General features: G+C 37.8%; 2 protein-coding genes and 1 non-coding gene across 3 annotated transcripts; 1 reads left to right on the top strand and 2 right to left on the bottom strand.

Annotated features, from left to right (window-relative positions):
- Positions 1 to 510: 510 nt before the first annotated feature.
- On the bottom strand, positions 511 to 12,430 carry LOC111329638 (actin-like protein 6B). The gene is made up of 13 exons (XM_022934386.2): positions 12,274 to 12,430; positions 12,121 to 12,197; positions 11,228 to 11,306; positions 9,199 to 9,300; positions 8,395 to 8,495; positions 7,937 to 8,236; positions 7,198 to 7,287; positions 5,767 to 5,828; positions 5,250 to 5,364; positions 3,559 to 3,639; positions 3,059 to 3,154; positions 1,051 to 1,134; positions 511 to 914 (listed from the first exon to the last, which is right to left on the bottom strand). The coding sequence occupies exons 1-13, from the start codon at positions 12,296 to 12,298 to the stop codon at positions 834 to 836; spliced, it is 1,293 nt and encodes a 430-aa protein (XP_022790121.1). The 5' UTR covers positions 12,299 to 12,430; the 3' UTR covers positions 511 to 833.
- On the bottom strand, positions 11,056 to 11,128 carry Trnat-ggu (transfer RNA threonine (anticodon GGU)). Its single transcript has one exon. It is a non-coding gene; the product is annotated as a tRNA-Thr (tRNA).
- Positions 12,431 to 18,705, top strand: LOC111329639 (uncharacterized). The gene is given in 7 exon segments (XM_022934387.2): positions 12,431 to 14,672; positions 14,967 to 15,221; positions 15,907 to 16,083; positions 16,360 to 16,480; positions 17,233 to 17,342; positions 17,977 to 18,115; positions 18,118 to 18,705. Coding segments are annotated over 7 exon segments (3,132 nt in total). The 5' UTR covers positions 12,431 to 12,518; the 3' UTR covers positions 18,294 to 18,705.
- Positions 18,706 to 19,089: the final 384 nt, after the last annotated feature.

Genomic DNA, 19,089 nt, shown 5'->3' with positions numbered 1-19,089 from the left:
CGTTCTTAACACTGTTCACAAAAATAAATGTTTAGATAAAAGGTTCGGCTAAAATGAAGTTAGTTTAGAGGGCTGTCTGGTTAAACAACAGCTAAGCGTTGTTTAAACAAATGGCTCTGTTTGTTTCGCATGATTAAAAGCAAAATGTTGTTTATGGTGACGTCATTTGTCTGTCCTTCGATGAATCAGAAGAACCAATCAAAAATGCGGGTATAATTCTGCTTATCATTTGAATCGTCAGAATAGCGATGGTTATTTGCTATGCTGCTAAGAGATGCTAATATTATGCTTGCGAATCGTGGATTTGTCGAATATGTTTCACTCTGCCCTTTCACGCGTAAGAGCATGACTGCATTATGCCTTAAAACATCGCGCTACGGTATTCACTCACAAATTAACGCACGTTCTGTAGGGAAGCCGGTACCGATGTTTCCAAAAATTCAGCGTGTTGAGAATGAAATCCTTGCATAAGACAGCTGTAATTCGATGGAAGACATGCGCACTAAGAACTCATATTTTGTCAGTTTACTTGAGACATTTCATAAACTTAAGACGTGGGTTTTACACTGGTTGATCAAATGTGAGAGCATTAGTGTTCCATCGCGTTGAGCGTTTTTCTCCACTTCTGTTAACTTTGCGCAGAAAACGTCAAAATTAGTCCATCTGTCAAGATGTTCGGTTTACCCCTGGTACGAGAAATAATCTCAAGCACAACATGTATTTATAACGTATTCTGAAGTATAAAAACGTTACAGGAGAGCTTTACGGTGATTTGGTGAAATCTGCTATGATACATTAAATATAGACTACAGTTGCTGCGAAAGGCGAAATTGTCAAGGACACTTTCTTTCAACACAACCCTTTCCTTGGTCTTCGTACTCTTGCTTTGATATCCACATTTGCTGAAATGAGCCCTGGAAAAAAAATAAATAAAAAGGAAATTGAGCAAAAGAAGTTTCTTCCAATATTTATGCTGTTCAAATTAGTATCTGGGGCAGGAAAAGGATATTTTGTTTCCTCGATAGCAGGGTTTGCTTTATCATTATTTACCAGTGATGCGAGAATAGAACCGCCTATCCATGGGTTAAATCGTCTCTCGGTGGGTGCACTCGATATCAGCTTTAATCTCATGCTCTGAAAAAAACATAACAATAATCAAGAGGTTTCATAAATTGAACTACAACTTATTACACGACTCGGGCAGTCAGAGGGCCAATAACTAAAATCAACCAATGAAAATGCTCTATTGCCGGTCCAATATTCTCTAAGTATTGGACCGGGCCTTGTCCCGAATAATCCCGAATGGTACCGCACTTGTGTCCCTTTGAACTTCAGTCGTATAATACATCTCTTATTAACCAAGCTTGCTCGGGACCGTACTGGAGGAATATCGGCCCTCAGTCTTTTTTGTACGGACCAAACGCTGCGAGGTCCGTACTGTCAAGACCTTGGGCCGATATTCTCCCAGTACGGCCCTCGCGCTTGGTTAATAAGATATATATATATCTTATTATATATATATATATATATATATATATATATATACACACATTATATATATATATATATATATATATATATATATATATACACACACATTATATATATATATATACACATTATATATACATATATATATATATATACACATTATATATACATATATATACACACACTATATATATATATATATATATATATATATATAACTAACTGCATTATTTATTTAGGAAAATAAAAATTAAAACTTGATACTACAGATCTGCTTCGAGAGGACTTTTCCTTTCGAAACAGATCTGTAGTATCAAGTTTTAATTTTTATTTTCCTAAATAATCGTTTACAAAGCTCCATATGATTGTAGAGCACTCTGCGATTCAAAGATAAGGTTTTTTACATTTTTACATTTATATATATATATATATATATATACATATATATATGCGTCGGTATATATACATATATATATACCGACGTAAAGTCATAATGGATGATTACATTTACTCCTTCCTCGTTACCAGGAACAATCATTCACTGAACAACTAACATACATATGTCAAGATGGAAGTAGTTCGCTCTCTCTTATTGATAACTCCTTTAAAACGACCAACTTTCTTTTTTTTTTTTCTTTCTTTCTTTTTCTCGCGTTGGAAGGCCGTTTCAATAGCTCTCTCGTAAAATCGCATGAGGACCGCGACCACCTTTGCGGCCAGAAACTTCACGATTTTTTTCGCTTAAATTCTCCGCTAACTGGCCAACCTGCAGTTCCGAAAAAATACTGATGTTCTAGTCGACTTTACCAATTCAAAATACATAATTGAGCGATCTTACATCTTGGATCAGAAGACTTTGAGGCTTTGTTTGAATGAACTGATTGCATGTGCATGTTTAGGAAAGGAAAACAACTTATTCATGGAGTAGTGCACCACGGTGCATCACTTGATTTGAAATGAGTGTTTTTTTCAATAGAGATTCAAACTTGCCTTATGCTAATCCATTATTATTAGTATCATATTTATTACTATTACCATCGTTATTATTATTAGTATTATCATTATTATTATTGTTATAATTCTTTTAAATTATCATTTCTTAGGGGCCGACCATTTAACTTTTGAGGGGGGGGGGGTGGGGTGGGTGATTTCTGGTTATCAAGAAATTTTTTTTCTAGTAATCTGCTGGGCAGGATATTTTTTTCCGTTCTAAATGCCCCTTTTTTTCTGTTACATTTGGGCCGCATGCAATTTTTTCTTCCAACAATTGCTTGCAGGAATTTTTTTTTTCAAAATCACCCACCCCCCTTCCCCTTAAGAGTTAAATGATCGGCCCCTTACTTTTTTCAGGCAATTAATAGACTCGTGGTTCCATACAGTTTTTGTCTTTCTGACAAATTATTAGACGGAAACACCTCTTTGAGCGACCACGTTTTCCTACACTCCATGTGATCCCACAAGAGAGTTGACTACAGAAAAACTTTTCGTGCAAGGAAGGTCACAGCAGCATGTTACACAAATCCGTTAAGAAATAGTAAAGCTACACAGCAACTATGCTCATACTCACTGGTGGCGTTTTAGAAAGAAGTTCTCGGTTCAGTCTATCAGTAAAACCTTGTAACAGGGTATTTCCGCCTGTGACGATGACAGATCCAAACAAACCCTGCGTTCAAACCAAAGGTTACATTACAGTCAAGTTCATGTTAAACAAAGGAGCATGATAAATTACTTATAACACACTCTCAAACGTGAGGTGTCCGGCCACATTGTAGGTGGATTTATCTGTAAACTAGTCGTTCGTCAATTTCCGCGAGAAAAAAAATCCAAATTGATATTAAGAATGTGCAGACGGAAACCAACACCCAGACGATTCAACTGCTACCCTGCGAGCTTTTTGACTTGGAGGACAGCTCGAGTGAAGTCGATTGATCACGAGTCGCTCGATTATATGTAATTTATCCATGACTAATCTACAAGAACAATTTGACATTAATTTCCATGTTTTTCAATTTTAGAATGAAGACTTATAAATCAATGAAACCCTTCTCAATAGCCAGAAGCACTCACCGCTCTTATATCTATGTCTGTCATTCCTACACTTGTGGTGACCACTTGAGTGACACCAATAGCTGTACTTCCCTCTATACCCTGAAGCAACGTCAAGATAATATTACAATGCCATCATTTGCACCTCTATATATTGCTGGCAGGTTTAAAGAAAGCCTTCCTCAAACTGCCTCTCACGTTTCTTAAATTCATAGAGCGATGCCAGCGGATCTAGCGATAGGAGCATGCTTCATCCTTTATTCAAACAATTATTGTCATAACTTTTACTATCTCATTTTCAGCTGAAAAAACTACAAAACATTAATAACATTTTCTAAAGCTCGCTATGTGACCGCCAAAAAGAGTCAGTTGGACAAATAGGAAAATTTTGCGACAGCTTTGGCGGCCATGGCGACGAAAACGCCCGCGACTCGCAGCGTTGACCTAAAGTGGGAACATGCACATAGTTTCTGCAGCGTAATGGTCGCTCACTCGTTTAAAACTTATCATCGGGTTGGTCATTAACTCTTTCATTCCCAAGATCTCATTCGTAATTCTCCTCACTTTCTGCCATACAATTCTTAAGATGTTAGTTTGGAGAATTTGGTATTGGATCAACTGATAATCCCCTGATTTTCCTCTTTCCTTATTCTCATTACTTATTTGCTTGAAATCGGGGTGTTACCAGAAGTATTTAATAACACGTCTCTACGAAGGAATCAGGTCCATGATTGTGATACTAAGAATGCCAGTTCCTTTTATGTTCCTAAGTGTAGAACTAATAGAAGACGTTTCTCGTTTTGAACAATACCAAGGCCCTTTGTTTTTTAATTCGCTTAGTCCAGACGTTGTAAGTTCAGTAAGTGTATCTACTTTTAGGAAAAATCTAAAGAAATTCCTTCTCTCTTAACTTGCTCCTTCCCCTCTACTCCCTTTCCCTTTCTCTTTTTTTTTTTTTTTTTTTTTTTTTTTTTTCCAATTCTTTTGTTTTATCTATACTCTCCCGCTACTGGTCAGTTAATCTAATAACTAGTTTACACATCGTTATTTATCATGGAAAGCCCACGTTGCATAAGCCCTATGGTTTCTTTGGGCTTTCCTGCCATATTGTAACAAATTTCTGTAAACTCGTTTTGTATCACAATAAGGCGGCGAATAAATAAATAAATAAAAAAAAAGTTTCGCTCCGACGAAGGGCTAACGCTCGAAACGTCAGCTTTTGTAATCATTACGGTGGCCAATTTACCATTTCAACTTTGTTGATATATCCAAATTATTTCGTTACTCCCACCGACGCAGCCCCAAACAGTTTCTTTCGAAACTATCAGCCTTTATTCAAATAAATAATTGCATTGATATTGTAAGGAGAGACTCTGTCTTGGTCACTCATGGGAGTTATAAGTTTAAAATTTTCCCTTTCTCTTTTTTTTTTTCTATTCTTTCGTTTTATCTATACTCTCCCGCTGCTGTTCAGTTAATCTAATATCTACCTTACACATCGTTATTTATCATGGAAAGCCCACGTTGCATAAGCCCTATGGTTTCTTTGGGCTTTCCTGCCATATTGTAACAAATTTCTGTAAACTCGTTTTGTATCACAATAAGGCGGCGAATAAATAAATAAATAAATATTTGCATTGATATTGTAAGGAGAGACTCTGTCTTGGTCACTCATGGGAGTTATAAGTTTAAGAGAGAGCAGGAGGACTGACCTTGACATTTGAAGGATCAAAGAGTCCTTCACAAATCTTAAACCTCTCCACACCAAATGTGTTGTTATAACCATTTGGAAATTCGTACACTACTCCAGGAATATTGCCAAGAATGCTGTTAAATGTACATAAACGAACAGAAATATTAATTAACAGAACAAAACAAAACAAAACAAAACAAAACAAAAAAAGAAAAAAAAAAGAGTAGAAAAGTAACAGATACAAATGTAAGAGACAAAGGAGACTTCATTTGTCCTTTTACAACACTGACACCAGGAAAAAAAATTACCAATAAACGGAAGAAAGCAGCAAAAGTTGAAACTAAGGGTTAAGAGGATGAAAAAGAGAAAAGCAAAAGAAACGATGGTCGTAAATGCTGGGGCAAATTTAAGGGACAAACTTGCGAAGGAACGAAAGGAGGGCAAACAAAGAAACGAAGAAAAGAAGGGACGAAGGGACGACGGAACGAAGAAATTCTTGATTGTTCAGGGGCAATTTGGTTCCCTGCAAGATTCACCTTTCATCATAAGGACCATCAGATACTTGGAGCACACTCGCTTGAAAATCTTGTATGGTTTCCTAGGAAAAAAGACGACATGAATTTAAACACATGAATTACAAGTAAACACTCGCTTCAACCTCTTACAAATGTAGAAAGCATTGCTAAATCTAAGACAAACTTCAACATTTTTTATCATAGGAATATTTTCATTTAAAATATTTGCGGACGATACTAACTTGTTTGCTTCTGCAAAAGATATACAATCATTAGAAATGCAAATGAATGTAGAACTAAAAATGGTCAAGGAATGGTATGACATAAACAAGCTATCGATAAATTTAAAGAAAACCAATTACATGATTGTAAACTCGCCAGGGAAAAAGAACATGAATGTTAATAAAAAGATAACTAACCGAGACGGATCATGCCACTCCTTAGAACGGAAGGACCACATTAAATATTTAGGAGTAATGATCGATAGTGTTTTAACTTAGAAATATCACATCTCATATGTGTGCGCTAAGCTTTCACGGAATGCAGGAGTAATCTCTAAGTTGAGGCATTGTCTACCTCTCAAACAACTTAAGCAGATCTATTATAATCTTATCTATCCTTACATTTCGTACGCTATCATTGCCTGGGGCAGCAACAGCAAGACAAATTTACATAAAATACAAACTAAGCAAAATCATGTTATTAAGTTAATGTTCTTTGCAACTCTATCTGGGAAAATTACCGAAAGTGCACTGCCTCTACTTAATATCTGGGAAATGTTAACGGTAGCTAACGTATATCGCTTGTATGCTCTTAAATTTATTCATGCATGGCACAAAGGTGCTCTCCCAGAACTCTTTAACCATTTTTTCCAGTATGCCAGCAACGTACAAAATTATAACACCAGGTATGCAGCCAAACATAATCTTCCCAAATTTTGAGTAAAAACAAATACTGGCAAACAAATGAATGGCCATTTATGGCCATTGATATTTGGCATAAACTGCAATACAAATTTTAAGACCTAAATCAATTTGCTTTCTCCAAAAGTGTTAAAAACTTTATTCTATATCAGCAATATCAAACCTAAGTTTCCACAAATCAAAAGTGCTAAAACTATCTATCAGTCAAGTTATCTCAAATGTAAGTCTTCCACAATTCTTGTAGCTTTTAATTCAGTGATCCTTCCCTCTACTCCCAGTTAATTCTATGTGAATCCAAAAGAGATGGAGGCTAACTCGATAACCTCGCGGTTTTCTTAGCCTCCATGCACGAACTATAGACCACTGTTACCTTTAATTTTTTTACATTATGTATCCTTTCCTGTCTTTTATGTTAATATTGTAACTAAAACTCGAGTGCTAAATAAAGTAAAGTTGTAAAGTTTTCATATGTCCTTATATTAACATTTACAATTTAAAATTACTATAATTTATAATATCTACCACTTACATTAACCATGTGTCTGTGAAATGATTTTGTAAGTGGTGGAATGTTGTTCTTCTTGGTGAAAACAGCTGGCCCGCCTTCTTTTGAGGTTTCCTAAAAGAACAGTACAAAGCAACTTAATATTCTTTGTTGCAAGAATAAATGGAATTGTTATGCAAATGCAATTATAACAGATAGATACAACACAACTCTATTTTACCCAAATTTACAGCCTTTCAAAAGCAGGTCTCATTTAAAAAATGTAAACAAAAATATTTCAACAACCCACAATTTTTTGCCCTGCAAGTAAAGAGCATTGTAGTGAAAACCTCTATTATTTTTTAACCCTTGATCTCTTAGAGCGACAAACATCTAATTATAATATCGTATCTACTAACATCCATCACCCATGAATCACACATTAGGCAGGGCTCTACACTAACTTTTTAAATTACGAGCCGAGTGGCTGGGGGATATCTTAGATGCTATGACAATTTCAGTTTGTTTACTAGCCAAACTGGCTAGGAGCAATTGAAAACCACAAGCCAAAACTGAATTTTATCCAGTCTGTGGCTAGTTGGCTACCCTAAGTGTCAAGCCCTGATTAAGGTCACAATAATAAAGGAAATGACTACCAAAGAAACTACTGATTGTTTAAAAAAAATTCTCCTTGTCAGCATCTTACCAAATACAGAGAGAACAGTTGGGAGAAGATACATAATGATGTTGGGGTATAAATGGTTACCCGTGTGTTACGCCTTACCTTACTAGCAATGAGGTAAGGTGGGACAATTTCAATAGTCTGTTCTTCAAACATCTGTCGGCACTGGGCGGTGATGAAGTCCCCAGCTAAAGGAGACTTCACAATTGCTTGCTGAAGAACATATCCATCATGAACGGGTACAGCACTGGTCTGTGTTGCTCCAGAATCTATGACAAGTCCAGTGGATCTACCATTTGCAAATGCTGTAAGCACTGCACTTTTGCACAGAAAGAATGCTGGGATATTGTACTTTTCAAACATCAGTTCTGTGAGTTTCTCTCTCTTTGCACGAACATTCCACTGGAAAAAAAAAAAATATAATGAAGCCAAGAAGAAACATGGTTGGTATTGGCGAGAGTAAGTTTTACACTCGAGCACACTTGAGTACACTTGAGTTTTACAACCAAAGCCATTTGGTACATAAACAGATCAACAGTTTCACAATAAATCTGACTTACTGAAGCTTCTGACATAACCACAGGGTGAAGGGCTGATTCAGACTTGATGTCCTTTGCATACATGTAATCCAACAGTTTCTCAAATGTATCCCAATCTTCAACTTCATTGAAAAACAACAAAAAACAATCAAACCAAAAACACTTGTAATGCAATAAATGAGTTGTATACCATAATGTAAGTATCGTAACACAATATATGTAGAGAATTCTGTGTAAGTATTGTCAATGTAGTTATTATGTAAGTAGTGTTGTTTGTGTGGTTATAATTTGAAAAAAAAAATAAAAAAAAATAATAACAACAACAACATAACAAAAAACACTCATGAGATGCATTCACCATACATGTACAGAAGCACTTGAGATCCCACCCACACTGCCCCCGCCCCCCCCCCCTTTTCTAGCTGTGGGTATTGACAACAATGCCAAAAAAATGCACAAAAATGAAACTCATCAGTCTGCATGTTACAAACTGAATCAACTATGTTTATAATATAAATTGGCCACCATAAATAGCTTTAGAAACTCTTTAAGGTTTAACTCTTTTTTCAAAACCCTACCCCCTTTTAACCTTGGACCCTTAAGAGTAACTTCCATCTAGTTTTTCCTTACAACATCACCCCTAAATCACACATTAAGATCAGGAGAATAGAAGAAATGATCAACAACTAAAGAAACTCTTGATTGTGAAACAAACTCTCCTCATCAGCAAAATAGGAAGTGTATAGAAAACAATAAGGAGAATATAAATTTATACTGATGTTAGGGTGTACAGCGTTAAAAGCTATGTATGGACTTTGTACTCACTCATCCCATCCTTAACTGGATTTATAATTTCCATGTTCTCTTTAGGAAGATGAATGTAATTTGTGTCAATATAAAACTTTTTCTCTGGAAGTTTTGGCTTCTCTGCAAGGATAATAACAGAAATATAACAAATTTGAGTGAAATTCAACAAGAGTTACAGCCACAGGTAAAGAGCAGAAAATTTCTGTAATGATATTGTCTGGGTGATTTATATTGGGAATAACTGAGTGAGACCCCACTTTATAGACTTTAAAGACTGAGTGAGGCCTCACTTTATAGACAGATCAGAGCCTACAAAAGCTTTCTAAAAATTTTCTTGTTGTAAATTGATTTGCAAATGAGTTTGTTTAATCAGCATTCACATTACTGCAAACAATGTTGAAATTCAACTTGCCCATTGGCAAAGAAAAGAAAGTTACTGTAAAAGCCTGTAGATAAGCTGCACTTTTTTTTTCCAAAAATCGTCCCTAGAAATTAGGGATGTGGCTAATCTGCGGAAACATTTGAAAAAGGTGCCATGAATGTCCATTTCTCATTCAATCAAATGCCTGGTTACTAAGCTTATAATGTTCTGCTCACATTCTTGCTGTAATACAAAAATCTATGGAAAAACTGCGTTGAATGAAGAAATTCCTGTCAACAAATACCAGAAAAAGACCAATCATATGTCAAAGTTGGTAGAAACGATGTTCATTACATTAAAGTGCTAAAATTGTGGGTAAGACTTTGAAGTACTTTCTGTTGCAATGTTAATGATGAGTTTACATTTGATAAACAATGGATGAAGGAGACTTCTTTGGATTTCTTTTGCAGCTTATCTGTGGGTACAGCTTATCTGCAGGCTTTTACGGTATATAAATGCTGGTTTGCAAAGTAGAAACTAAATCAACAAAAGTCACATTGGTGCATGGATTTTCAAGTAACGAGTCTATCATATTCATGAGTTTATCATATTCATGAGTTTATCATATTCATATATCAGCATGTTGAAGCTTAAGCCTTTTAACTGCCAAGATCTCATAAAAAATTCTTCCTACCATCTGTTGTATAATTCTCCTAAAGTGACTTTGGAGAATTTGGTATTGGATTGACTAATAATCCCTAAATCGATATTTTCTTCATTCTCATTTCTTGTTTTAGGAGTTTTAGGAATTTTAATTTGTTTGCCATGCGAATGGCAGGAGAAAGGAACAGAACTTTCGTCCCAATTGACACCTAACCCCTTCGTACTCACCATCCCACCCCAGGGAGGACATCCACCACACAGTAATCTCACGCGTGGGAAATTAACGTCTCCTACCCCTAACCCTGCAGGAGACGGGACGTACGGTTTTATTCATCATTATACGACAAGACTAGAATATCTATCCATTTCTTGATATCATAGAAAGGTAGCAAATTCACCTCAGTTATTTTAAGACCACAAGTATTGGTCCGGCCAGGGCTCAAACCCTTGACCTCCTGCACAACACAGTCCAGCCCTCTAACCAATTGAGCTAACCAGGTGCGGTTAACATCTGTCTATTTAATTTGGTCTTGATTTTGTTAGGGGAATATACAGTAATTCAGTGTCTTGATCACTCCTGGGAGTTAAAGTGTTTAATACCAGTTCCAAACAGCATGAGGTTTGTATGAAAGCAATCTTTGCAGTAATGAATAAAGGCTGATAGTTTCGAAAGAAACTGTTTGGGGCTGCGTCGGTGGGAGTAACGAAATAATTTGGATATATCAACAAAGTTGAAATGGTAAATTGGCTACTGTAACGATTACAAAAGCTGACGTTTCGAGCGTTAGCCCTTCGTCAGAGCGAATGAACCTTACTTATGTATTAGTAGAAATAAGGCATGAAAAAAATTCAGGCCTGTGTGGGATTTGAACCCATGACCTCTGTGATACCAATGCAGTGCTCTACCAACTGAGCTAACAAGCCAACTGGGAGCTAGTCATATATTCAAATTAAATTATTTAGCATGAAGTTTATTTACAGCACGATGCTGTTCTCAACTTTGTTTGTTAGCAAAAACCTTACCTTCGGGAGGACCCTCAGTTTCCATAATTTCATCCCTAACTTCCTCCTCTAAGGTTCCCACATGTGTTGGGATGTCATACTTAAGCAAAAGGAAAACAAATTATTGATGCACCAAAATAACAATTTTTCTTAGTGTGTTAAGAGATATAACTCATTGCAAAAACAGTACTGTAACATTAGGATTTAATCAGTGAATTGGTGTACACTGCACACAAATATGTTAACCTGCTATTTTTAATTTTAATGTGCGAAAAAAGAAAATTTTTTTGTTTTGTTTTGTTTTTTGTTGGAGATCCTTTTTGAAAACCATATTTTATGTGAAAAAGTCATCTCAATAAAGATTATTATTATAGACTATTGAAAGGAGGAGTATATTGGCCAGGGACAATAAACATGACATGCATAGGTCAGGTGGCTACGAATGATAGACATTCAAAATAAATAATAAAACTGAAGCAAAGAAAAAGAGTCCATGAGTCAAATACTTGATTGAAATGCAGCTACAACACAATCTCCCATTCAAATCCAAAAGTCTCATTACCAATTCTCCCTTCCATACGTCAAACATTTCCTTGTATTTTGGTTGAGAGAATTTGATGTTGCATCAAGATAACACTCTCTGGTTGGTAGACTTGTTTATTCTCATCACCCGTTCACTGTTTAATATATTAGATCATTGTAAAGAGAAGGAACATGTCGATCACATCTGGAATTGTAAGCTATAGCTAAGTAAAAGAACACTTCATCATGCACAAACTTGCGATCACAAATCGATCCACAAAGTTGAGTTATTCCACGGATCGCTTTTAATAAGAAGTGAATTGTTGCATATTTTCGGGAAACTTGGGAAAATAGTCGCTAGAATTCTGAATAGAACTGAAAAATTTGTTTACCTTGGGACAATCTTCACCAGCATAACCGGCTCGAACTGAATGGGCGCCAATGTCGAACACGATCGCTCCAACTTCGTCTGTAAACGAAAGAGCATTTCTCAGACCAGCAAAATTAAAACATGCAAGAAATATCCAAAATATTACGAACATTACCTCCTCCGTAAACTCCGCCGCTCATTTTAAAATGTTTCCAAAGTTTGAGAGAAAAGAAGTAGAGTTTTGTTATTAATTCAGTTTGAGAAAGGAACTGGTCAAAAACTGACAATCAAGCACATGTGCGACTATTCGTTCGTTACTGGTCAGCGTTAAAATCAAAGATGGCGGACGAAGGTAACAACAATCGTACATTCTTTTGCACTTAAGATATTTCACGATTTTAGAAACTTCCAGTCCGTAAAATGCCTCTAAAAGATCTTTTCTCCAAAGCTCCGTCTCCAATTCCTCCAAATGAAGAGCCATGGCCCCAACCAGACCATTCGAGTTCAAATTCTTCGAGTAGTGGTTACCGCATGTCACCGTTGTATTCGGCTACCGCTCGTCCAACAGTGGAGGAGTTTCTGCGAACAAATTATTTGATGATTCCTGAATTCGTGCTACAGGTAAATCGAGCAAAGGTAGCAGAGAACAAGGGACACGTTCATCAAAGTATGACATCGGAAGAAACTACCTCTATTCAAGGAACTGCTCATCGAGGACAAATCATTTCTTTTGACTCGGCAACACGAGATGTCAACAGCGACAAAATAGAGAGAAAAGATGATGGGAACAAAGAAGTTAAAGGAGACGATTCAACTGTACAACGGAGAGCCAGTGGCTCAAAAGGTATGGATATGCATAGAGATACTTTTGCGGCACAAAAGCAGACGAGTGGTCGGGACATTGTGGTCCCTCCTCCGCTAAAACCAAAACCTAGGGTGAAAAAAGTGATGAAGGGAGGATGTCTAGTTACAATACCAGCCCCTCAAATCATGATTAGAGCTCCTCATGGGTCCACTGCAAATGGTGGAAACAACGTTGAATCGGGAGCACTTTCAGAGCATAGCGAGGCTGGGAAAACTACCACTGATGTATGTCTACCTGAGAGGAGTAGCCAGGAGACCGTTGATCAATCCTTTAAAGATGATCCCAGGAGCAATCAGGTAGCCATAGGCAAACATGTCTTGGTGACGGCTACACCTGGATCGAAGTACCTACCTGGTGAAGTTTTCTCTCATGGCAAAGAAGTGTCAGGATCTGAAATTCTACCAAGAAAAGCTAAAGAAACACAGGTTCTTGTACCTGTTAATGACAATAATGCGCGGCGACACGATAAGAATAACGTGGATGAAAACTCTGATTTTGATGTAAATAGATCCTCTAACACTATAGCTCTACCAAAAAATGACAGCACAAATCGTAAGGGGATTATGGATAAGAGGCGTGAGGAAACACCCACTGGACCCATGCAAGAGTCGAAGAAAGCAGAGTCAAATGATGACTTTACGGGGAATGTTCCATCAGAGGATTCACTGGCACTCAGCACTGAAGACACCAGTTTGAGTGAAAATCATGGCGAGTATTTCTGTGACTATCAGAGATTGACTATAGACTCAGTTAAAGACCAGAAAGAGACGCAGATCAGTGAAAGCACTGATTACAAAACAATGAGAGTTCTTGATCCATTAAGGTCGGGTTCCATACTAACTCAGCTTAAAAGTCCTGAAAGCTCAAGCGCTAAAAAGCAAGAAAGCCTGTCAAGTGATTTACCAATAGTTACAGGAAGTTCCATTGTAAAGCAAAGCTCTGACAAGCTCAATGTGTTGGTCGAAGAGCACAGTACTAAGATTAAACAGAATGAAAATTTCCAGCAAAATCATGTGTCCAATGACGAGAAAAGCCAACTCACAGAAATCAGTCGTGAGGACCAGGTGGTTAAGGGAAGCGCCAGTAAGAACAGTGCTATGGGTACAGATAGTGATACTGATGGGCGTCATTTAGAGAATTTTGATGCAGGTAACTATAACACTTGTGTTTTCAACGAGAGTGATGATGTTAAGGAACACAGCGCTACCTCTATTAACAGTATCACTAGTGATCGTAATGCTTATGATGACGACGACGAAGAATACAGTGGTGACGACGACGATAGAGATGATATTGATGAAGACAGCAATGATAATGCTGAGTCTGTTGGTGAAGGAGACAATGTAGCAGATGATGGCAGTGACGAATACGCTGAGCTTGTGATGGTGGAGTCGACATCAGGTGAGGATGAAGAAGAATATGATATCTTTCCTGCTGATGAAAATTATTCCGATGGAGAAGAGAATGACGCGAAAAGTGTTGATGAAAATGATTCCGATGGAGGAGACGCGAAAAGTGATTATGAAGCCGAGGATATGGATCTTGACTCCGACACTGAAAGAGATACCGGCGGAATAACATTTCATCAAGACACTACAATTGGACAAAGAGTGAAATACTCAAGGAGCAGGCAAAAGGACGATAAACGAACAAGGAGAAATCGAAGAAAGAAATCTCGCAAAAGGAAGAGGGCTGAGGAACAAAATCAGGTCTGAATGAAAAAACATTTTTTTCTTTCTGAAAACGAAAACTATTAGAATTATTTCGTAGCGGTCAGAAAAAGCAACCATTCTGGAAGAAAAGATGACATGTCTATTATTACCTTTGTTCCCAGGATCCTCTCTCATTTTCCTTGGAGAAAGTATCCTGGTTCCGTAACGTGAAGTCTCTGTGAAAAAAATTAAATCCACAAAGAGGGTGGGTCCGCGATTGAACAGACATTTGTTTGGTTGAATATGTTCATTTGTTTTGTCGTTTACTTTTTTTCTCCAAACATTGAAAAGGCATCTAGAGTCAGGTACAAAACAGATGATCAGAAAACGAAACCTACCTCAAACAAGAAAGATGTTACAGTAGAGACAAAGAAGCTTGGCTCTGTGTCAGGACATACATTCATGGTAACTCCTTCCGAGAGAAATTCTGAGACTAAGTCATTAGCAGCAAACAGTCTACCCCAGGTAAAATTAGAGGAACCCGGATCGCTGTTATCGATGGTGTCGTCATATACTGTGGATCTTACGGTGGCAGCCAGTGAAAAGGTTTGTGTCCTAATTTCTTAGGCTGGTCAACACAACACGGCGGTCAAACGTCGAGCATGCGCAAGGAGATCAATACTGGCTGGCCGTGTGCAAATATTCCGCCCTCAATTCCCAAGGAAAACTAAAGAGGCAACCGCTGTCACGCAAAAAATGGGGGAAAAACGGAAACGTTCATAGAAATCTGTAAAATGAAACAAACTAAGGTTTAGGAAAACTTGAGACGTTTTGAACGCAAAGCTTATTTGATTACGGGTGTCCTGTTAATTTTCCATTGTTTTTTAGCTTGATCCAAAAATATACGCTTTTCAACAGCGTGACGTACTAATTTTCGTGGCTGCTTATAATTCCTGCTAGACGACTTTGTTCTGACAGCCTGAAACCACGCTACCCAGCCACTACAACGTTCGCACACGCACAGACGTTTGACGGCTGTGTCTTTCCAACAATGGTGAACGTTTATTCCAGTAATCCTAGGTCAGATTCTGATGGATCGAGGGGTTAGCTGACAAAGTCACTGTCTGACTGAATGTCTCTCTGGGTGACGACATTGACTACTAGTTACCTAGAGGTCAATTGATTGATTAACTCTCTTACTATACCATTTATTTCTTCACCCATACAGAGATTAAATTATTTATTGACTGAGCCGATTGTTAATCAATCTATTGATTCCACGATTTCACAGCTGTTGAAAAGTAAGACCCGAGGTGGACAACACGCAAAGAAGTTGAAGAAAGCAAAACGAACAGCCAAAGCTTTGGAGAGAAAAAGGAGAGGAGAACCACCACCTAGAACAAGACCAGTTTATAAGGAGCTACCTAGACCAATCTGCTCATTTTACATCGAAGGAAAGTGCCAAAAGGTACAGTGAGATGGGAATAATAAAAGCCAGTTTTCGCAAATATCTTATTTAGCTCTTTACGTTTCCAAAGGGGCTGCTAAGGTGAATTTATTTAACATGCAACAGCTTCTTTAGCTGACGTTCATTTCCTTTATTCTTTTAACCTTGATGTTTGATTCACGGATTAAATTGCGGCGCGTACTGTCATACAATGTGATACAAATATTGCATAGGTTTTGAATATTAACCAGTATCGTGGTAAATTTTAACTTATATATTTTTTTTTTGACCCTAAAGGGTAGTGAGTGCTGTTTCCGTCATGACAGATCAGCTCTAGCGAAGAAGAAGGTCATCTGCAAGTTCTACCAGCTTTCCGCTGACAACTGCCACTTGGGAGATGACTGCGTTTTTATGCACAATATCCTTTTCAAACGTTGCGACTTCATTTCTTTTAAAGTCAAGAGAACGCTAGAGTTAGAACTTATCTGTAATGCAAAACGGGTGCTAAAGTTAGGAGGAAGAAAGAGAGGAACGCCAATTAAAAAAAGTGAGCATGTTTCTTTAGAAACTATCAGCCTTTGTTCACTTGTATTTTGATTGCTGCGACCACTAACTTGTGTCTTAGCATTTTTCAATCCACAGCATTCAGAACAGCGGACCATGCCAAGCCTCAAGAAACTCACAAAGGAGCCACGCCAGGAAATCGTAAGCCATGTTCCCACCAATCACGTAGCTCCATTTTCTGCCTTTAAAAGTGCACACAACCCACAATTCCTCTATTCGCTCCGACGAAGGACTAACGCTTGAAACTTCAGCTTTTATAACCGTAACGGTGGCCAATTTACCATTTCAACTTTGTTGCGTGATATATTCAAATTATTTCGTTACCCCCACCGACGCAGCCCCAAACAGTTTCTTTAGAAACTATCAGCCTATGTTCAGTAGAGTATTGGAATTTTTTCAACTAATAGGTATTATCAGGCTAAAGCTGTACAAAGCAGTGCTTCATTTTGTATTCTTCAGACAGAGGAAAAGTGAGAAAATTAAAATTTAGGCGGAGGAGTTTGAAGCAGTTTCGTCGAACTTGTTAATGTTGTTTTATATCGTTTAAGCCGATTGTGTTGTTCTTTGTTATTTTTTCTTTCGTGTGGATTCCTTAACCTGCCTGACGCTCATTTCCATGCAAATTTTTTCACACATCAAAATCTTGCCGGGAAGGCGACCGGTGCAGATTTTCCCATGATGCTCTAACAGACGAAACAAGCCGAATACTTCAGGCGGTAAGCGTTCACTTGTCAACAATGTTCCTTCACTTCCATAATAGCTCTTTCGATCAGCTTCAGAAGTAAGCTTGCGGTACTTTGGATGTAGCGAATTTTCCAACAAACAAAACGGCGGAGAGGGTGTCTCGTTGACTTATGAAAGATGTGCAAATTTCTTACCCCACAATTTTTTCTGTAAGTAAATTAATGACGAGCTCTTTGAATCAGCGGACTGCCATCTTTCATCGTAGCAGTTCTATTTACCGCGTTAGGGGTTGATTAGTGTTACCGTAGTTGTGGTAGGGTTTTCATTTGTGAAACAAGAGACACCCGCGGTGAGCATGTCATCTCTCATGGGTGAACCAAAAGGTGCAACTTTAAGAAATTGTGGTTTGTTGTGTGGTGACATGCAATCGTGCCTTCAACGTGGGGAAAAACTACAAAACCTAAAAATATTAGTGTAGTAAGATGGCAAGAAACAAAAATGGTAAGACTTAACTATAAAGGAACGAGAATTGCTAGAGATGAGCGAGATGATAACTGATTACTGAAGTGGAGCATATTTAAAACTCGTTGGCTAATTTTTCAGATGCGCAAACTGCTTCAGAATTACGTAACTTAAAATTACATCAATATTTTCCTTATTTTGTAGTTTCTCAACCCACCCCCCGAACACAATGATCAATTGCCAGAAGGTACAGACGTTGAAGCGTTGAAACCGCGAAGTTCTGATTCAAATTTGCCCGTTGAAGACAGCATGCAATCTGGACATTCGTCTCCATACAATCTACGGCAAGTGCACGAAAGCGGGCACTTGGTTACGATGGAACGACACCAGGGGGCCAAGGAACACATGGTAAAATGGCCAGACTTGAAAGCCCTGCAAAGGCAGACAAAGACACCACACAGGTCGTAGAAGAGGAAATGGGCCCGTTCGTACCAGGATTATGCAGAGACTTGTCTATATAGAGGCCTGACCTAACGTCTCTCCTTCATTGGCTTCCTTAGTCAATGAATGAAAAAGAAATCAAACGAACATTCTAAGTGGACAGAAGGTTGTCAAAGATCTCAACTTGCTAAGGGCAGATCAGTCGGTTACGTGTTAAAGAGTTCAAGGAGTTCAGCTTGAGGAGTACAAGAAGTCAAAGATGGCCAACCGGGAACGAATCCTTTACGTTTAAAGAGAAATCGAAGACCGATTATAGTTCATATTAGTCCAAATGTGTTTCCAGGTTTTCGTTAACTGTTAAAATAATTTCCTTTTAGTTTTCCATTTTTCTAAAGGCGCGTGTGCCATGAATGGATGTTTAGGATTTGATGCTTCATTGTGCTTGAAAAATATCCAAAATTTCACGCTCAATAAAAAGAAAGGGAAACTGCGTATTCGTATGACATGGCATAAATTGATCTTACGCTACTAGAGTGACAAAATGATATTCGTGTCATTATGCCTCTCAGCCTAAACTGGCTCCTTAACATAGGAATGTGCTCCATGGTTAAGCATGAAGCTAGATGGCTTTGACTAGTTGTTGTGTGGGCCTTCGAACCCAGCGGTAAAATTAACTTAGAAGAACCTTCATGGAGAGAAAATTAGCGTCTTGGTCGATGCTTTAACTTATTCTTGTTTTGGATGTATCCTACTCAGTTTACATACATACATACATGCCTGTATAAAAGGATCGTCAACCCTATAAAAGGATCATTAGTCAACCAGTATTTTACACCTGACGAGAGAGGACTACCAGACCCTTTCGAAACAGTTATG

This window comes from Stylophora pistillata, chromosome 3 (genome assembly GCF_964205215.1).
Source record: "Stylophora pistillata chromosome 3, jaStyPist1.2, whole genome shotgun sequence".
In the NCBI taxonomy this organism is placed as follows: domain Eukaryota; kingdom Metazoa; phylum Cnidaria; class Anthozoa; order Scleractinia; family Pocilloporidae; genus Stylophora; species Stylophora pistillata.
The sequence above is the reverse complement of the archived record's forward strand: the minus strand, read 5'-3'. Positions and strand labels throughout refer to the sequence as shown.

What these genes read in the sequence shown, in the direction of transcription:
- LOC111329638 (XM_022934386.2), bottom strand. Translation starts at nt 12,298, where the DNA reads ATGAGCGGCGGAGTTTACGGAGGAG. An exon ending in CTGGTGAAGATTGTCCCAAG is followed by an intron (nt 11,307 to 12,120) that starts GTAAACAAATTT and finishes CTTTTGCTTAAG; the next exon opens with TATGACATCCCAACACATGT. An exon ending in GTTCTATTCTCGCATCACTG is followed by an intron (nt 915 to 1,050) that starts GTAAATAATGAT and finishes TTTTTTTTCCAG; the next exon opens with GGCTCATTTCAGCAAATGTG.